Below are 19561 nucleotides of genomic sequence, written 5' to 3'. Positions count from 1 at the left end.
CGAGCGCGGGGGGAGCCGCGGAGCTCCCGGCTGCTCCATAGAATCGTTTGCTTGTAATTTCTTTTTTTAAATCATCAAATCTAACCATTAACAATCTCGATTTACAGCTGCCAGAAGGGTGAAGCTTGACCCCAACAGAAAACGGTGGCTTTTGTCCCAAAAGCTTTTAACAACACTCCACACAAATTCAGCTTCACATCCTCAATATGAAATTTTAGAGCCTCTATTAAGCAGAATAATTAAACTGCTTTTAACTTTGCAAACAAGAGAACGTTTAGAAGCGAGTATATTCATTAATACGAACTTGGGCATCAGTGAAACTACATTGATCCACATTCAAGCTGGAATTAAATTGGGAGAAGAAAGGAGACTGATGGGGACTTCACGCCAATAGCACAACATTGATCAGGGATTAAGCTGGGGAGTTATTTTTTGCAATGATCTTCTGTTATGATGAACACCGTGTAATGAAGAAGAATCTATGAAAGTGAGTCCATGTTCAGAGTACGGAGGTGCCACCCCACGCAATAAAAACCCCACAGAATGACACCACAGCTTCGCGTTATTAATTTATTTAAACTTTATTCCAGCTCCTCACTTCTTCCAGAACTTCTTGTAGGTGTCCAGGTCGATGCCCTCGAATGTCTCCTCCGTCTCGGCCTTGGGTTTGCTGGGGAAGTGCCGGCGCAGCCGTGCCCTGCGCTCCTCCTCGGGCAGCGTGCTGCTGTCCAGGGGCAGCTGGGGGGCACATGGAAAATGATGCAAAGCCCCCCAACGGCCTCACCAAACCCCCCGCCGTCCCCCCAGCCTCACCATGAGGATCCTCTTGGGCTCCTTGTAGCGCAGGCGGACGGTGGAGCCGTTGGTTTTGACCAGCAGGACGGGGTAGAGGCGTCCGTAGCGCTGTCGGTGCAGGTGGGAGATGGCGGCGCGGTTGGAGTTGCCGCGGACGGGGGTGATGATGGGCGGCAGGAGCTTGGGGACGGTGTCGAGGCGCAGGGCGCTGGTGGGGTGGGGAAGGGACCGTGGTCAGTTGTGGCTTGTGGGAGGTCAACGTGGGGGGACACACCAGACCCACAGAAGCACAGGATGACTGGGGTTGAAGGGACCTCTGGAGATCATCCAGTCCAACCCACCTGCTAAAGCAGGGTCACCAGAGCAGATCATACAGGATCATGTCCAGGTGGGTTTGAATGTCTCAGAGAAGGAGACTCCACAGCCTCTCTGGGCAGCCTGAGCCAGGCTCTGCACCTCAAAGGCAAGAAGTTTCTCCTCATATTCAGATGGAGCCTCCTGTGTTCCAGTTTGCACCCATTGCCCCTCACCCTGTCACTGGGCACCACTGAACAGAGTCTGGTCCATCCTCTGACACCCACCCTGAGATATTTATAAACATTGATGAGATCCCCTCTCGGCTTCTCTTCTCCAGCTCAACAGCCCCAGCTCTCTCAGTGTCTCCTCATCACAAAGATGCTCCAGACCCCTCAGCATCTTTGTAGCCTCCGCTGGACTCTCTCCAGTAATTCCGTAGAATCACAGAATGGTTTGGGTTGAAGGGACCTTCAAAGCTCATCCAGTGCCACCCCTGCCATGAGCAGGGACATCTTCACCAGCTCAGGTTGCTCAGAGCCCCATCCAGCCTGGCCTGGGGTGTCTCCAGGGATGGTTCATCCACCACCTCTCTGGCCAACCTGGGCCAGGCTCTCACCACCCTCACTGTAGAAAAATTTACTTATTTTCCTTCTTAAAGGAGCACAGAATTGGACACACAACTCCAGATGCAGCCTCACCAGGGTAGAGGGGGAGGAACAACCTCCCTCGACCTGCTGTTCACACTCTTCTCAATGCACCCCGTGTACCATTGGCCTCGTGGCCACAAGGGCACATCGCTGTCTGATAGCCAACCTCCTGTCCACCAGAACTCCCAGGTCCTTCTTTGCAGAGCCACTTTCCAGCAGGTCCGTCCCAACCTGTACAGGTGCCTGGGGTTGTTCCTCCCCAGGTGCAGGACCCTACACTGGCCCTTGTTGAAGGCAAAGGAGCTGCTGAAGCTCCTGCTGAAGGACACGGTCACTCGAGTCCTGTGTCCAGTTCTGAGCTCCCAGTTCAAGAAGGACAAGGAATTACTGGAGAGAGTCGGGCAGAGGCTACAAAGATGCTGAGGGGTCTGGAGCATCTTTGTGATGAGGAGAGACTGAGAGAGCTGGGGCTGTTCAGCTGGAGACGAGAAGCTGAGAGGGGATCTCATCAATGTTTATCAATATCTCAGGGTGGGTGTCAAGGGGATGGACCAGACTGTTCAGTGGTGCCCAACGACAGGGTGAGGGGCAATGGGTGCAAACTGGAACACAGGAGGTTCCATCTGAACATGAGGAGAAATTTCTTTACTCTGAGGTGCCAGAACCTGGCCCAGGCTGCCCAGAGAGGCTGTGGAGTCTCCTTCTCTGGAGACATTCAAACCCACCTGGACACCTTCCTGTGTGACCTGCTCTGGTGACCCTGTGTTAGAAGGTGTGTTGGACTGGATGATCTCCAGAGGTCCCTTCCAACCCAAATCATCCTGTCATTCTGTGACCTGTCCCCGGGGGTCACCGCCACCCCCACCGCTCTCACCTCAGTGCCCGGCTCACGGCCGCCATCCCGGTCCAGGCGACGGATCCTCCACGTACACCCTGGGAGCGGAGATGAGGCTCCTGAGGACACTCTGGGGACAAGGAGCTTACCTGGGGGGTACAGCCCCGTGTCCCCATCACAGTGCGTCTCCTCCCCACCCCTGCCACAGTTCAGCCGCATCATCACGGCATCATTTTGGTTGGAAAAGACCCTCAAGATCATGGAGTTCAATCACAACCCAACACCGTCACTACCCCATGTCCCCGAGAACCTTGTCTATACATCTTTTAAACCCCTCCAGGGATGGTGACTCCAGCACTGCCCTGGGCAGCCTGTTCCAATGCCCCACAGCCCTTTTCATATATAAATTGTTCCCCAGATCCAACCTCAACCTCCCCAGTGCAACTCAAGGCCATTCCCTCTCATCCTATCACTTGTTCTTTGGGAGAAGAAACCAACCCCCTCCATGCTCCAACCTCCTTTCAGATAACAGCTCCCCCCTGCTCCTGCCATGGTTCAGCCCCATAACATCTCCCCCCACCCCAATCACGGTTCAGCCCCATAACATCTCCCCCCACCCCAATCACAGTTCAGCCCCATAACATCTCCCCCCACCCCAATCACGGTTCAGCCCCACAACATCTCCCCCCACCCCAATCACGGTTCAGCCCCACAACATCTCCCCCCACCCCAATCACGGTTCAGCCCCACAACATCTCCCCCCACCCCAATCATGGTTCAGCCCCATAACATCTCCCCCCACCCCAATCACGGTTCAGCCCCATAACATCTCCCCCCACCCCAATCACGGTTCAGCCCCACAACATCTCCCCCCACCCCAATCACGGTTCAGCCCCACAGCATCTCCCCCCACCCCAATCACGGTTCAGCCCCACAACATCTCCCCCCACCCCAATCACGGTTCAGCCCCACAACATCTCCCTCCACCCCAATCACGGTTCAGCCCCACAACATCTCCCCCCACCCCAATCACGGTTCAGCCCCACAACATCTCCCCCCACCCCAATCACGGTTCAGCCCCACAACATCTCCCCCCACCCCAATCATGGTTCAGCCCCACAACATCTCCCCCCACCCCAATCACGGTTCAGCCCCACAACATCTCCCCCCACCCCAATCATGGTTCAGCCCCACAACATCTCCCCCCATCCCAATCATGGTTCATCCCCATGTCATCTCCCCCCACCCCAATCATGGTTCAGCCCCCCGGTGGCCCCGCCCCCCGGCCCAGCAAGTTCCCCCCCCGCCCCACTATGGTTCAGCCCAGCGTGATTTCCCCCCACCGCGCTGTAGTTCGCCCCACTACGGTTCAGCCCGCCCCCCCCACCGCAGCCAGACCCCACATTGTCCCCCCACCCCCCACGATCCATCCATGTCCCCCCCGCACCCCTCGCTCCCGGACTCACCGTCCGCCCCCCCCCCGCCACTCGTGGTCCGCCCCGCCGCCCTCCGTTCACGTGATCGCCGCCTCCGCGTGACGTCAGGACGCGTGGCGGCGGCGGGAGCGCGGGGGCTGCCGGGATCGATCCCCCCGCACCCCCCCCTCCCCCGCCATGATTTGGCGGCGGCTGCGCGACGCCATCGCCCGGGCGGCGGGTGAGCGCGGGGGTGCGGAGCTCCCGAGCCCCCTCAGGGGCCGGTCCTGGGGCTGGGGAGGTGGGGGTGTGAGGCCCAGCCGGCCCCGGGGCGCTGAGCCCCTCCCGTGGGCACCGGCCGTGCTGAGGCGATGAGGTGTCGGTGTGTGGGGGGTGAGCCCCTTAAAGAGACCCTTGGGCTGAGGGGGCTCAGGCGGTGCTGAGGTGTTGGTCTGGGGGAGCTGAGCCCCCTCACAGGGACCCTGTGGCTGAGGTGTCATTTTGGGGGGGGGTGAACCCCTCACAGGGACCTTTGGGCTGAGGGGGCCCAGGTGGGGCTGGGGTGTCGTTCTGGGGGGTGAACCCCTCATAGGGACCTTTGGGCTGAGGTGTCAGTTTGGGGGGCAAGCCCCTCACAGGGACCCTTTGGCTGAGGGGGCCTAGGTGGGGCTGAGGTATCGCTTTGGGGGGGCTGAACCCCTCACAGGGACCTTTGGGCTGAGATGTCACTTGAGGGGGGGGGGGGGGTGAACCCCTCACAGGGACCTTTGGGCTGAGGTGTCACTTTGGGGGGGGGGGGGGGTGAACCCCTCACAGGGACCTTTGGGCTGAGGTGTCACTTTCGGGGGCAAGCCCCTCACAGGGACCCTCAGGCTGAGGTGTCACTTTGTGGGGGGGTGAACCCCTCACAGGGACCCTCAGGCTGAGGTGTCACTTTGTGGGGGGGTGAACCCCTCACAGGGACCCTCAGGCTGAGGTGTCACTTTGGGGGGGGTCAACCCCTCACAGGGACCTTTGGGCTGAGGTGTCACTTTGCGGGGGGGGGGGTGAACCCCTCACAGGGACCTTTGGGCTGAGGGGTCCCAGGTGGGGCTGAGGTGTCGATTTGGGGGGGCTGAGCCCCTCATAGGGGCTCCTGGCTCCTCATCCTTCCCCCTCCTCACCGTGGGACAGGTTTGATCACCCCCCCCAGGCTGGCATCATCCCCTTCTTTCCAGCCATATGAGTTCCCATCACTGGGGGTGGCTCTGGGATGTCCCCCCTCCCCAGTTAGAGAAGGAGAGGGGGGTTTTGCGTGCTGAACTGTTGGGGTTGTGTGGGGTGGTGAGGTGAGGGAGAGGTTTTGGGGTTCACCCCCTTCACATATCCGAAAATAAAAGGTCTATGTGGTGAAACACGAGGGGAAGCAGGTGGCAAAACCACACCTGGCTGAGCTTCACCTCCATAGGAATTCACCTGGCTGTCTAAAACTGTCTCGGACCAGTTGGCTGGTTAAACTGGTCCAATTTTACAGCAGGTTTAGAGTGACTCCTGGTCTCATCTGTGACCTGGACCTCGTTGATTTCTTCAGTGACCTTGAGTGAGAGCTTCTTGTTTGTCCTGCTGCATCATCCCTCCCTGCAAAGCGCTAATCAGTGCAGCCAGTTAATTAGTGCTTTTGAGGTTTTTCCAGGAAGATGGTGGCTGAGTGTTCCGTGGTGAGGATGCTCTGTTCCTGTTTCAATCCTGCAAATGATTAATTCTCTTTATTGAAGCAACTTGCTGGCTGTCCCACACGGTCTGTGTATGCTGGGAAACTGCAAATGAAGCCCTGGAGCTTTTACCCACCCGTCCTCTGATTAAAGGAGGGTGGATCTGGGGCTGTTGGAACAGCTGGTGCGACCTGAGCGGTGAGGGGGACATCCCACCCTTAGGGCTCCGCGCAGACATCGAGATGCCGAGCATTTGTTTGCTCTTAAATAATGTTAAACTTTGTTGTGTTACTGCAGCCGGGCTGGCTTTTCAACTTGAACGAGGTGGGAGTTGCAGCTTTATAACAAACCTGCTAAAAATAGGGAATGGGATTATACTCCTCATTCAGGAAACCTTTCCTGGGGCTCCAAACAAACTGTCCTTTAATCTTCTTTCCTACTTTGCAAGGGGGCTTTACCTGCTCTGTAAAGCCTCTCTGCTAATCAGCATTAATTTTGTTTAACTCTTGTGATGTCTTGTCCTTTGCTTTGCCAGTTAAAATCCAGGGGGAGTTTAGCAGGTGGGAGCAGCCCAAGAAACGCTCCATTGGTGACCACTTCGTCTTTTTGCAGCCCAGCGGGGTCTCCCCGGCTATTTGTCCTCAGTCCCAGATATGTTACCTCCCCAAACATGAGGGTTTTTATTAAATAATATTAAGTAGCCCTGCTGCTCTCTTGCTGATGGTGGTTTTAGTAACATATGGTGGTTAGGCTGGATCCAAAACTGGTTTAGTGCTGAGTGGAGGTGAGAGACCCTCTGTACTAGTTATTTGCAGATTGGCAGCTCTGAAGATGCTAAAGTCTGAGCAAAGTGGAAAAGAATTGAGCTACTGCTTAAAATAAGTATATATCTGTTATGTTACTGCTGCGAACAACTTGAAATATGATGTGCAGATGCCTTGCTGGGCTGGGAACCATGCAGGAGGTGTAAAAAGCCCCGTATGCACCAGATTTGGTTTCTCAGGCTTTTCTGGTGCTTTACTTGTGGTTTTTGAGGGCTCTGAGCTGCTGGAGGGAGAGGAGCTGTGTCTGATGGGGCCAGGGGAGCGGAGAACCTCAGTTAGGGCAGAAATGCCGGTTGTCACAAGCGATTCCCTGGGGTCAGGGTGCACGTTTAACCTGCGCTGTTCAGAGATCATCTCTGTTCACCCTCCCTGGACATCTTCATCCTTCATCTCTTTGACCCTGAGCAGCTGCCCCCAAAACCCTGATCCCACCCTGTGCCAGGTGGTGGGTACCTCCCAAAAATGCTCCCTGGGAGCTGCTTTTGCTCCATGCTCAGGCAGATTCTCACTTTGCCAGCTGGGTGTTTGCAGTCTGCCGCCCCCAAGGGCCCAGCCCCTTCATCTGGCAGTGGAAATGACTGCTTTTTTTATTCCCCCCCCTCTAAATTAGGTCTTGTTTTCCTCTGCAGATCTCCAGCAGAAGGGCTGCGTCTAGAGGGAGGCAAGAGGAAGCACCTGCAAGTCTCTCGGTTTATTTTTAGCCTGTTTCTCAAAGAAGTGAGAGCTGTGATTGCAACCCTTGTGTCTTTTCTCATTTCAGTTCTTTATTTTTTATGGGGGAAAAAAAAGGAAATAAGGAAAGCTTGTCCATCTTCCCCTGACGTCCCACTGGTGTTTTTTAAGGCAGCACCAGGGTGGCTCAGACCCCTTGTGTCCCACCGTGGAGGTGCTGGGATGTGTGATTTGCGTCTGCATGGGCAAGAGAAGGCGTTTCCGTGTCACCGTGTCACCTTCCTGATGGATAAGTAGCCTGATTGTTGACCTGAGGCAAAGTGGTGGCTGGAGGCAAAAACTGTCATTTATGAGGTTACCTGCAGGGACAGGTACGCTTTTCCTCTCCCAAAAAGCATTTACTCGCACCCCTGAGCCCCCTTAGCGGTGTTTGACCGTGGTTTTGCCAGCCGGGAGAGCAGGGAGCGGAGAAGAAACCACAAGAGGAGATTAAAGACCAGTGAGCGGTTTTCATTGGCCATCTTAAAATTGCGGCTGGGTAATTAAGGCTTTAGGCAGCTCACAAATAGCCCAGCTTTCTGCCTGCTCGCTCCTATCGCAAACCCATCGCTGCTGTGAGGAGCTGGACTTTCTACCTTGGCTGAAAGGGAGGAAAAGCAAAAGGTAACGATGTATCGGAGCTTTCTCCCAGCCAGTGCTTTACTGATTCCTCTTACCCCTTTTCCCAGTTTGTCTGGAATGATTTTAAGTGATTTGGGCAGCTTTAAATTCTCCTTTTCCTTCTGTTTAAAGGGCGGATTAAATTTTGAGGGGGCTTTTGGTGGTGGCTGAGGAATCTGGTGTGCGGTGAGGGAGCATCGTTCGGTAGCAGCTGTGTTACAAAGTGCATTGTGATGACTGGAGGGTGATAATTTTATGCAGCTCCTGTTCTCTGGAGTGTTTTGCAAGCAGTGGTTGGGGCTCAGCTGTTTTATTTATGTGGGTGAGAGGAACTGGCAGGGGCAGAAGAGAGGAAGATGCTTTGGAGAACTCAGCAGGGGCCTCTCTGCTTCCCTGCTGCAGGCACTGAATAGCAACGTTTCGCTGGTGAGGAGGCGCAGGAGAGTGCGTTTTCCTCTTTCCGTACTGAACATTTAGGCCAAAACGTGGTATTTCGAAAAGAAAAACACAAGGGCTAAGGGAGAGGTAGGACAAGTCCCCAAAAGGACTTTCTAGAGGTTTGTTCAGCCTTGCTCTAGTGTTTTGGGTACTGGAGCCTAATCCAGCAATGTGGACGTGCACAAGTGTGATGGGAGCGGCCGAGGGACCTGGGGGGTTCAGCTGGAGAACAGGAGCTGAGGGGAGACAGGGACACAAAGAAACGGCCTCAAGTTGCACCAGGGGAGGTTGAGGTTGGATCTGGGGAACAATTTCTTCCCCAAAGGGCTGTGGGGCATTGGAACAGGCTGCCCAGGGCAGTGCTGGAGTCACCATCCCTGGAGGGTTGAACAGATGGACATGAGGTTCTCAGGGACATGGGGCAGTGCCAGGGGTGGGTTAAAGATTGGACTCGATGATCTTGAAGGTCTTTTCCCAACCAAAATGTATCTGTGATTCTATACAGTGGGATTGGGTCCTCTGAGGTTTTTACATCCACGTTATCTGCTGCTCACATCTGTTTTTATGTATTAACACCCCGTCCTTTTGTACAAGTTTGCATAAACTCTGATCAGACAACTACAACGTATCCTCAGGGAACGGAGGGAAACCTCGTATGATTTGCTGCTGGATGGGTGTCCGTGCAATGGCAGAGCCATGCAGGAAGGATTTGGGGATGAGGACTCCATCTTGGGGAGGCTGCTCGGCTGGATTAGCCCGTGGCATGAACCACAGCTGATTTATTTATAAGAGACGGCATTTGGCTTAAGGTAGTTTAAAAAGTGACTTGTGAGGTCAGGGTGACATTGCTATGATCCAATTTGAAATGGAAAGGCATTATGCTGTCTGTCGTTGATCCTGGGGCCGCACCCAGATGATGAGGTTAAAAAAAATGCATTTCCCCAGGCTTTACTGCTTGTTTTTAAATAGGAAAAATCAGCTTGTTTGATTTGTCCCGCTCTGGTCGTCACCTTTTTTAGAAGCTGCTGAATTGCTGTTGATGGACAAGGGTCCCCAGCGGTACCCGCTGCACTGTGGTACAGGATTTACTTCTTTATTCACATGTTAATAATTAACCTTTCTTCCTCCCCAGAGAAACAGGCACATGAAAACACCCAGTTTTTTTTCTTTTTGGCTGAAATAACAACTGCAAAAAAGTCTGTGTGGCCTCAGACTGCCTTTTTTTTCTCTATATCAGGAACCAAACCCTTCTCTCTTGCCACGAGATGCCTTGAGCTGCAGTTTGTGCTCCAGAAAATAGTAGAAATAAACCCCAAAGCACATTCATGTCCCAGATCACACCGTGTTCAGGCTTTTGTTGTGAGGCTTTGGGCTTTAGTGCCAGAGGACAGTCTGGGCTTCAGTCCGTTGTCTGCTTATGGTAGAGGCTTTATGTGTGGATATTTATCCCAGGACTGATAGGAAATGTTGAACTGTCCATCACAGGCTCGTAGTTTGCGCTTTTTAAGATGTAAATGGGTAACGTAAGAAGTGTGTTGATCGCCTGGGCATCCCGTCCCTCGCTTGGAGCTGCGTGTGTGTAACACTGACCCATTTCTGTGCTTTTTTTCTCATCAACATCTCACACAAACGCTCCTTGAGGCCTCTCCCTGTGACAGGGAGGTGGCTGTGACTGCACCTCTATCAATAAGGCGTCGAGGCCCCCTCGTCTGCAGATGTCCCGTGATGTCTCCAGATGCCACCAGGCACAGACAATGTTTTCCTCCTGTTAGGGAGAGTCTTCCCTAGGATTTGCATCCCAGAGGGACCAATCCCTGGTGACAGAGAACAGAGCTCACTTGAATTATTTCTGTTTAGTGGCAGCTGGAGCCTAGTTCCCTCCTCTTTTGAGTTATGTCCTGTGAGTTTAACCTCAGTCCCTTGTGCAGGAGCATTCACGCTGCAGTGATTTGTGTCCTTTTTTTGTCCGAGGTGTTTGTTCCCAAGGTAAAACCTGGGGCCGGCAGCAAATTAAGGTGAAGCTGTTGTGCTCTTTTATAGACTCAGGCACCCCTAGGAATCCTTAGTTGTGTTTTTTCATGGATGTTTCTAACCAGATGTTTATTTTCCCATCTCTGTAGCCATGCAGGGACCGAGACCAGTGGTTCTGAGCGGCCCATCAGGTGCAGGAAAGAGCACTTTGTTAAAGAAATTACTTAAAGATTATGAGAACATCTTCGGCTTCAGCGTCTCCCGTGAGTGTCCGTGTGTCTCTGGGGAAGGGCACTAAACCAGAACCTGCTTCTTTATTTGTATTTGTGCCCCAAATAATGGGCTTGCCCGTGTCCTAGTCTGTCTGCAGGCCTGGCAGGCAACTTAGACCTTGGCAACTGGTGCTTTACAAAACCTTACAGGTGATCAGAGCCTTATCATGTTAATTAACTCCTGTTGGTTGTAAATAAAGCAATGGGCATTGCTTTCAACGCTTTCCAGCTCCTTTTTTGTTTGCTCCTTTTCAAAACATGCGCTTCAAATGATTTCAGTTTGAACAACTTCCAACAGGATTTAAAGTCTTGCTGATTTAATCACCTCCCTCGTGCAGGAGTTTGCCCTTATTCATTAAATCTGGCTATTTTAAGCACCTGTGTAGGTGCTGCCTGATCTTTTAAAATGAAGATAACTGAAGTAGGGCACTGTTAATTCCTCTGAATAGAGTTAAGCATGGAAGCTGTAGCAGAGCTGAAAACTAAGCCCAGCTTGGCAAGTCCCACACAGACCGCTCAGCCTAGAACAATTTAAATTGATTGTTTTCAGATTATCAAGGATCCTTCCATTGTAGGCCAGTCGTGCGTGTCGTTGTGTGTTACTCTAGCTCACTTCAGAAGTTTTGATTATATTAAATAGAAGATCCATTTAGTACATGATTGGGTTAATCTGTATGCTTTTATTTCTGATATTATTACTTCCTTGGGCGATCTACAAAATTTGCAACGTTTCTTTTTGCTCACAGACACCACAAGGCAGCCAAGACCTGGCGAAGTAAATGGCAAAGGTGAGTGTGTTACAGTTGTGCCCGTCTCATCAAACTCAGCAAACAATTCCTCTGAAAAACGCCAAGTTTTTACATGAAGTGGACGCACGAATCCCACTAGCAGATAAGTTAGTCCTACATTTGTGTTTATAGGGACGATTTCCTTATCCAGGCGGAGCAGGTGTTCAGTAATGACATGTTTGAGTGTGTCTATGTGTATATACAGACACACAAACACACGACTTTGTTCTTGATCTCAGTGGCAGTGAGACCGCCACCATTTACTTCACATGACGTGTTGGAGTGATGATCACAAAGATAAGTGAACTTAGCAGAACAAACCCAAAATGTAATAAGGCAGTGAAATATTAACTAAGGCAGAGCATGTGCTACCAGTTTTCTTTTCTAGACGCCGTCTCTGGGACTCGCTGGCCCAGGTTTTCAAAGCGGGGCTCCCAGTTTTAAGTCTATACTGGGGCATTGAGTGGCTCGATTTTCCAAAGTGCTGGGTAGCTCTGGTGAGATACCTCAAACGCACAATGTTTTCTGAAATGCAACTGCTTAATGAGTTACCTTTGTCTGTGTTAATAGCTTGTATCCAGCCAGCCAGCTGCTTTTCTATTTTCTGGTTGGTTTGCGTATTTTAGAAAGAATCAAAGGAGGTTTGCATTGAATTTCCAATGGCAGTTTTCACTCAGAAGTGAGAGGGAGGAATTTGAACAAAAGACGGAGAAACTTTCCTTTTTAGTTCGTGTGGTTTTGATGTTCCCTTTAATCTCCTTATCTCTCGTCCCACTCTAGGCTTTAATCATGAATGCTTTCAAATTAAGCACCTTGCTCTAATGTAGGGAGGGGGAGGACGTTCCCACTGCACCAGAAAAGGGGGATGGTGTGAAAAAAGGGTAGAGCAGCATTTTTGGCCACACAGAAAGCTCCAAAACATTTTGAGCAGGTGTCTGTGGCAAGAGGATGCTGTGTAGAGTAATTAGAGAGTAGATATCTGTGGTCCGCCAGCATTGTCCAAAGTGGATTTTAAGGTGCTTCTCCCCTAAGCACCCACAGGTGTTGTTTTGACTGTGAACTTTACTTTCAAAACTGTTAATTTCTGGCTATTTTTTCCCGTTTTCCCGCTCTAGATTACCACTTTGTGACCAGAGAAGAAATGCAGAAAGAAATCGATGCCGGTGAATTCATCGAACACGCGGAGTTCTCCGGAAATATGTACGGGACGAGGTAACGCAGTTCAGACGCCACTGAACCAGGTGGTGCTGGGAGCTGAGATCTTGGTGAAGGAAATATAACATTTCAACTTAGTGATGCTGTTTTGCCCCAAACACACAGATTCTTGCCATAAGCAAAGCCTTTCATTTTGCCAGCGGGATCCTTGTCAGCTTTATTAAGACGACACAATTAACTTGCAGAGGGTTATCTCATCATAATTAAATCATCGTTGCATGACGAAATTCTGTACAACCTCCAGTGTTTGAGGGCTGCTGAAGTCATTCATATATTTCCCACTTTTCTCACATGGGGTGATTTTCACAGACTATTTATGCTCCTTAATATTTTCCAAGTGCTTGCAGAGAGTAGCGGGCAGAAGAGAGACTCACTCTCATTATCCCTGCGTTAATTAATGGTTGAATACTACGAATTTGGGAGCAGAAGCGACAATATCCATATTGGCTGTTGCGAAACAAGTGCTGCTTTGGTAAAGCGCCTGCTGACAAATAGATAAATTGCCTGGCACCCTTGACTGGGGTTAAAGAGTTAGGTGGATTTTAAAATAGCATTGCCCTGGGCATTAGGGCTGCCGATCAATAAAACATTAAGCTGCAATGTTAATTAGAAGTCAGATATCTTATATAATTATTGTGAGAAAATCGCGGTGCTATAGTAAAGGACCCGTCAAGGAGGGAAGTTAAATGTTTCTTGAGATATTTAATAAGTTGCGCTAAAGAAATCCTTTTCGAGAGGACTTATGTTTCTTAATGTGCTTTTTTGAGGCTTTTTTGGACTTGGTAAAGTTTCTTTCTGTGGATGGTTTCCTTATGGGAGGTACCAACATGAGGCCCCCAGACTGAAAGTGTTGTAGCTCTAAAGGAACAGTTGGTGCTTTTGCATTCAGTAACGTTTTAGTGTGACATGTCACCGCTGTCACCGCAGCCTCGTTGGGGGTCTGGCCCTGCTCCCTCCGAGCTGATGGAGGGAAAACAATCCCCTGAAACTTCCAGTCTCGCTGGTTTGGCAAGAGAAGGGAAACCTGATGGCTCATCTTCCGAATACACAGCACCAAGGAGAAACTGAGTTCAAGCTCCTTAATCCCCGGCTTCATCCTGCGTAGGACAGGCTTTACCTTCCATCATGTGTCCCGGTTAATCCAGCTGGGCACAGCATGGAGACGGCTGCTCTTTGGTGCCTGACATGTGGATGGAGTTCATTTTGATGCCTTTTCCTCAGGTTGGGTGCTGCAAAGACATCTCTTCTAAGCAGATTTCATTGAAATTTGCAGGAATTTGATACTTTAACCAAATTAAGTGATGTGCTTCGGTTTGTTTCTGAGGTGCTTTTCTCCGTGGCCCTCACTTTGATCCCCTCTGTGTATTCACATCTGTACCCTGCTCATGGTGATGGGAGGCTGGAATTAACCCAAACCATCTCACTGATAAAGACCAGTTTGCAAACAAAACTAATGCAGAAAATGCCCAAGTCTCTTTTTCATCTACAAGTGCCTAAGGATGTTTCTAATGAGATTTGTGATAAAAAGGAGAGAGTCCTTCAAGCTTAGCAGAATAGTTGAAGTTTTCACCAATCCTTTCTGCTCCCTTAATCTCATCAGCTAATAATAACGAATAACTAAAAATTAATTGCTTAATTTAAGAGCCCTGAAAGGACACTGTGTGTGGGATCACACAGAGTCCTGCCCACAGAAACCAGAATTTCTTCGAAGCTACTTTAAATTAGAGGCTGAAATCAGTGTGGGCTTGGAGTCTCTTTCTCGGGGCTCTGAGAGCTGCTTGTTCTTTGTAGATCTGTTGTAGTGGGAGTTAGTTGATACCTGGTGATAACAGATGAAGCCTGTGGCGTTCACAAGGCAAACCAAGTCGTTTTGGGGACGTTTTTGTGGATTTGCGGTGGATGGTGCTTAGATCTGGGCTCCAGCTGCTGTCCCTGCCCTGGGTAAGGCAGCAAACTTCTGTATTTGTATAGGGCAGAGTGATGCTCTGGCAGCTTCACTTCAGCTTTCTCCTCCCTGCTGAGCTTTGTGACCTGTGTGGTGGGACTCTTAGGTCAGGAGGAATGTCACCAGCCACCTTGAGATCTGCTCTTAATATCTGTGCTTATAAATATCTCAGGATGGGTGTCAAGAGGATGGACCAGACTCAGTTCAGTGGTGCCCAGCAACAAGGTGAGGGGCAACGGGCACAAACTGAAGCACAGGAGGTTCCATCTGAATATGAGGAGAAACTTCTTTCCTTTGAGGTGCCAGAGCCTGGCTCAGGCTGCCCAGAGAGGTTGTGAAGTCTCCTTCTCTGGAGACATTCAAACCCAGCAGGACACCTTCCTGTGTGATCTGCTCTGGTGACCCTGCATTAGCAGGTGGGCTGGACTGGATGATCTCCAGAGGTCCCTTCCAACCCCAGACAGTCTGTGATTCTTGTGTCACTGCACAATCCTCCTGACTTCGCTCCCTCAAAACCTGCGGTGTCACCTTGGAGCTCCTGGCAGAGCTTCTCTCCGCACTGTCCATCGTGCCACGGAGCCCGGGCTGGAAGGAGAACCAGCACTGTGCACGTTCTGACTGGGGAGATTCAGGCTGGACATGAGGAAGGAATTGTTGCCTTGAGGGTGGTGAGAGCCTGGCCCAGGTTGGCCAGAGAGGTGGTGGATGAGCCATCCCTGGAAACGTCCCAGGCCAGGCTGGACGGGGCTCTGAGCAACCTGAGCTGGTGAAGATGTCCCTGCTCATGGCAGGGGTGGCACTGGATGAGCTTTGAAGGTCTCTTCAACCCAAACTATTCTGTGATTCAATGATCAAACATCCTCCACGAAAAAGCATGAGGTATGGAAATCGGTGCATCTCTGGCGAAGGAATTTCTTGGTGTTTTGATCTTTAGTGCAAGTTCTTCCTGTGTTTGTTGAAGGCAGAAGCTTCCTGAGCTGCACCCAAGACACACTGCTCTTAGGATAACTGCACATTATCCATTTCTACTCTTTCCATTGTGGTTTTGCCAGACTCTCTAGCAGGAGGCAGCAGGTCCCTGCTCTACTGCAGGGACCCAGAAGACACGTGGGGGAAGGGAAACTGTTTAGCAAGAGCAGTGCAGGCTCTTTCTTCTCTCCTGCCACAATTTGGGCACAGGGGAGCTCTGTGAGGTGAAACCTGCTGCTGGAGGGGGGCACGCTGAACCCCCACTGCTATGGCTGGATGTTCTGACCCCTTCCCTCTGTGCTCTCTCCCCAGTAAAGGTGCAGTGCAGGCTGTTCAGGCCCAGAACCAGATCTGTGTCCTTGACATCGACATCCAAGGCGTGAAGAACATCAAGAGGACAGACCTGAACCCCATCTACATCTCCGTGCAGCCTCCCTCCATAGACATCTTGGTGAGCGACCGCCTTCCTTTGCCGTTAGGCAGTTAGAGGTAATCAGCGTCTTGCTCTGAAGCGACGGGGCTTCCCCCCCGTTAATTCATCTGTTTTTAAGGGCTGTAAAATAAGTGGGGAGGACATTTCTGAGCACACGGCTAGCTCTGCTCAGTCTAACACCCAGACACTGGCTCGCAGGGATAATCTTCCTGTGCACTGTTATTGAGTCCCTCTGGCACGGTTTCCACAGCGTGGCCTGTTTGTCCATGTTGGGTTATAGACTCCCTTGCAGCATGACCAGCCTTTAAATGCAAAAAGTTGTGCTTAATACTGGGAAGAGGAGATTTTTTGTGTGGAGACTTGCCTCCAGCTATTAAAGTCAAACTGAGGGAGGCTGGTTCTCTGTAGCACTGGAAATCATAGAATCATAGAACGGTTTGGGTTGGAAGGGACCTTCAAAGCTCATCCAGTGCCACCCCTGCCATGAACAGGGACATCTTCACCAGCTCAGGTTGCTCAGAGCCCCGTCCAGCCTGGCCTGGGATGTCTCCAGGGATGGTTCATCCACCACCTCTCTGGGCAACCTGAGCCAAGCTCTCACCATCCTCAGTGTACCGAATTTCTTCCTCATGTCCAGCCTGAATCTCCACTCTTTTAGTTTAAAACCATCACCCCTTGTCCTGTCCCAACAGACTAGAAAGTATGTCCCCATCTTACTTTTAAGTCCAGAAAGACCACAATAAAGTCTCCCTGAAGCCTTTTCCAGGCTGAACACCCCAACTCTCTCAGCCTGTCCTTCCTTTCTTAGGAAAACCCTATACCCCTCTGATCTTATGGGTCCCTATATAATTAATGATGACTTTATGTCTCTGGGAGAAGTGAAATGCCTCTCGTGGTTCAGAGTGGGATGCAGATGCATGTATGTGATTGCTGAAGACGTGCAAAGAGTACATGGCAGTGAAGTCCGAGACTCCTGTCTCTCTCCTCTTGTTTTCAGTAGAGTCTGTGTTTCTTATTGAGTTAGTGGAGGAAGAAGCCAACAGGACCAGATGTGAGAGCCCAGTAGAGAGACTTCACCTCCCAGCAGTACCTGGGGAGCAGAAAAAAAGGGAGGGAAAAAAGAGCCTGGGAACCTGAGCTGTGGCCAGGACACCCTGAGCCCAAACCCAGCCTGGCCACTGGTTTGCTCTGGGCTGTAAATGAGGCTTCTCACCCTTCGCAGGGTGTTACTCATGTGCCCATGGTCACTGACTTGTGGGTTGGCTGGTGGTTTCTGCAGGCAGAGTTTGGAACACGTGTATCTTTAACGTTTGTCATTTGGGTTTAGGAAAAACGACTACGTGACCGAAAGACTGAGACAGAAGAAAGTTTACTGAAGCGTTTGACTGCAGCCCGTGTAGATTTGGAACTTAGTAAGTCCAGGGGAACTTCAAGTGATGTGCCGGGGGAAAGGGGGTGCGTTGGTGATTTAGGAGCTGGTTTTTGCACAAATACGTGATTTTTATTCTCCAGGGCGGGCCTAGGCATTAGCTGGGTTTAATCTAAGCACCACGCGGCGTCATTTCCCACTGCAGTTCCTTGTGGACGCTTGGCAGAGAAAATGCCTTAGGAGTGGCTGAAACATTAATGATATTAAAATGCCACAGGAACTCGGGATGCGCACGAGGGGTGGGAGAAGGAAGGAACGTGTTCTCCTCTGACTCCTCTGTCATCATCTCCCTCTGTAGGTAAAGAGCCCGGCCTGTTTGACTTGGTCATTATTAATGATGATCTAGAAAAAGCCTATTCCGAATTGAAGGAGGTCCTCCTGGAGGTGAGTCATTCAGGGATTTTCTGCCTTTGAGCTGAGCGGATGAGGGTCTGTCTATAGGCAGTCGCGAAAATGTCACCTCATCCCCACGCTTCATCTATTTTGAGCTGCTGAGTGATGTAGTTGAACAGAGATCACATATGAGCAATGATGGATCAGTGGGCCAAGAGTGGAAAACGGATCCAGCACAATAAAGGGTTAGGGACACAATAAACATTCATCCCTGGACAGTATGGAAAGGGTGTGATGGTTTTGAAGAGCCTTTGAATTGTAGAGTCATTTTAGTGGGAAGAGACCCTCAAGATCATGGAGTCCAAGCATAACCCACCCCTGGCACTGCCCCATGTCCTGAGAACCTCATCTCTGTCTGTCCAACCCTCCAGGGATGGTGACTCCAGCATTGCCCTGGGCAGCCTGTTCAATGCCCAACAGCCCTTTGGGGAAGAAATTGTCCCCCAGATCCAACCTAAAGTCAAACCTTGTCCCTAAAGCCTGGCGTGTAAACTCTGGACTTGGTCCTGCGATGTCGTGGAGCTGGTCTGAGGAGATGATCGCTCGTAGTCTCCAGAGCTGTGAAACAATGAGCTGTTCTTTGTTTTCCTGATCTCCTTGCAGGAAATCAAGAAGACCCAAGAATCCAGAAAGTCCTGAGCCAAGCCTGCTTGGACGTTTTCACTTTGCACATCATTCCCGAAGCACGTCACACCGTTTTTATTCCGAGAGACATTCCCTTTAGCCTCATCCTTCTCCCAAGTTACTCTAGGATGTTTTTATTAAAAGGAAGGAAAACAAAACCCTCTCACACTTGTATTTGTGTTCGCCACGCGCTCCACGGGGGCTCTCCCAGGTTTGTACCTCGCGCCGACACTTTGGAAGCAGCAGCGTTGGCTGCCAAAGGGCAGAGGTTGTTCTGCGAGGCTGCGAAGGAGCCGTCTGGGCACGAGGCTTGGGATCCCACCCTGGTATTTGTGGAGGTACATGTCGTCCAGCTTATGTCACTTGATCCAGGGGAGCTATTTGTGACCCCCACTTCCACCTGCAGACAGAGGGGCTTCCGTCTTCACTGGTATCCAAAGTCACAAGTGTTGGCGCCTTCTCTTTCCATCTGGGTTCTGCTCCCTTTTGCAGATCCAGGCGTTTTGACGATCTGTGCCCGCCACCCTCGGCTTCTGCGGCGTGTTGTTGTGTCACCACAGCACAGCAGCTCGTCAGCACGGCTGCTCTAAGCCCAGTGAGCAGAGAGGTTGGTTTACTAAACCAAGAGGAAAATGGATTGGTTGTGGGATGTGGTTTAATCACTGTATTTTATTCTGGAGAAATAGTTCTGTGAGCTTCTCTGCCAGCTTGACAGCGACCTTGTATTTCACATGTCCTTGTTCTTATTGAGTTTAGCTGCAGGTAGAGTTTTAGATGTTAAGTGAGAAAATATTTCCTTCCCAAGCCATGCAGACTTTTCGGATGACTTGAGGGCAGCAATAAATCCATTTTCCTTGGAGGGATCCAGTTGATCCCATTGCCCCTGGCTTGGGACGTGGAGAGCTTTGCCTGAGCAGGGCTGGGAGGGTTCTTTCCACTCCCAGTTTTCTTCAGCTTCAACATTGACGCTTTTGTGTAACTTCTGAGCCCTTTGGTGCCTCCAGCAAGTTGTATCCTGAGCCCCTTTGGAGGGGTTGGTTCCTCGGGGAGCCCCGATACTCGAAGCACCCCAACCTTTGCCAGAGCGAAGTGTAGGAGACAGATGAACGATGTTGTGTCTGGTACCTGCAGGTGATGAACTGGATTTTGGGCTGCAGGGCAGAGTCCCAGAGCCTCTTGTCCTGGAGAACACTGGTGATTTGGGTTTGATCCTCAAGAAACGGCAAGTCCAGCAGACCTGCAATCCCA

General features: G+C 51.0%; 2 protein-coding genes across 11 annotated transcripts; one reads left to right on the top strand and one right to left on the bottom strand.

Moving 5' to 3' along the window:
• Nucleotides 1-567: 567 nt before the first annotated feature.
• On the bottom strand, nt 568-4103 carry MRPL55 (mitochondrial ribosomal protein L55). Of its 6 annotated transcripts, none has more exons than XM_080340139.1 (4): nt 4041-4103; nt 2614-2672; nt 814-1003; nt 568-738 (listed from the first exon to the last, which is right to left on the bottom strand). In XM_080340139.1, the coding sequence occupies exons 2-4, from the start codon at nt 2637-2639 to the stop codon at nt 595-597; spliced, it is 360 nt and encodes a 119-aa protein (XP_080196265.1). In that variant the 5' UTR covers nt 2640-2672; nt 4041-4103; the 3' UTR covers nt 568-594. The 6 variants fall into 6 exon arrangements, with proteins under 6 accessions (XP_080196265.1, XP_080196264.1, XP_080196263.1 ...); XM_080340138.1 differs by having other exon boundaries at nt 2614-2704; nt 4041-4080; XM_080340137.1 differs by having other exon boundaries at nt 2614-2723; nt 4041-4070.
• Nucleotides 4104-4149: 46 nt separating this feature from the next.
• On the top strand, nt 4150-18465 carry GUK1 (guanylate kinase 1; the record flags this gene model as incomplete). Of its 5 annotated transcripts, XM_080339965.1 has the most annotated exons (9): nt 4195-4230; nt 7134-7221; nt 10395-10508; nt 11264-11305; nt 12421-12517; nt 15747-15885; nt 17195-17279; nt 17595-17680; nt 18293-18465. In XM_080339965.1, 7 exons carry the CDS (start codon nt 10397-10399, stop codon nt 18326-18328), a joined length of 597 nt encoding a protein of 198 aa, XP_080196091.1. In that variant the 3' UTR covers nt 18329-18465. The 5 variants fall into 5 exon arrangements, with proteins under 5 accessions (XP_080196090.1, XP_080196088.1, XP_080196089.1 ...); XM_080339964.1 differs by lacking the exon at nt 7134-7221 and having other exon boundaries at nt 4150-4242; nt 12421-12505; XM_080339962.1 differs by lacking the exon at nt 7134-7221 and having other exon boundaries at nt 4150-4242.
• Nucleotides 18466-19561: the final 1096 nt, after the last annotated feature.

Source organism: Nesoenas mayeri (genome assembly GCF_963082525.1).
Source record: "Nesoenas mayeri genome assembly, chromosome: 2".
Classification (NCBI taxonomy): domain Eukaryota; kingdom Metazoa; phylum Chordata; class Aves; order Columbiformes; family Columbidae; genus Nesoenas; species Nesoenas mayeri.
This window is presented reverse-complemented; position numbering and strand designations above follow the sequence as displayed.

Bases quoted from the DNA above. Each gene is read 5' to 3' on its own strand.
- MRPL55 (XM_080340135.1), bottom strand. The intron at 1,004-2,613 runs GTGAGAGCGGTG...CCACCCCACCAG, and splicing joins GCCGTGAGCCGGGCACTGAG to CGCCCTGCGCCTCGACACCG. The intron at 739-813 runs GTGAGGCTGGGG...TGTGCCCCCCAG, and splicing joins AGCCCAAGAGGATCCTCATG to CTGCCCCTGGACAGCAGCAC.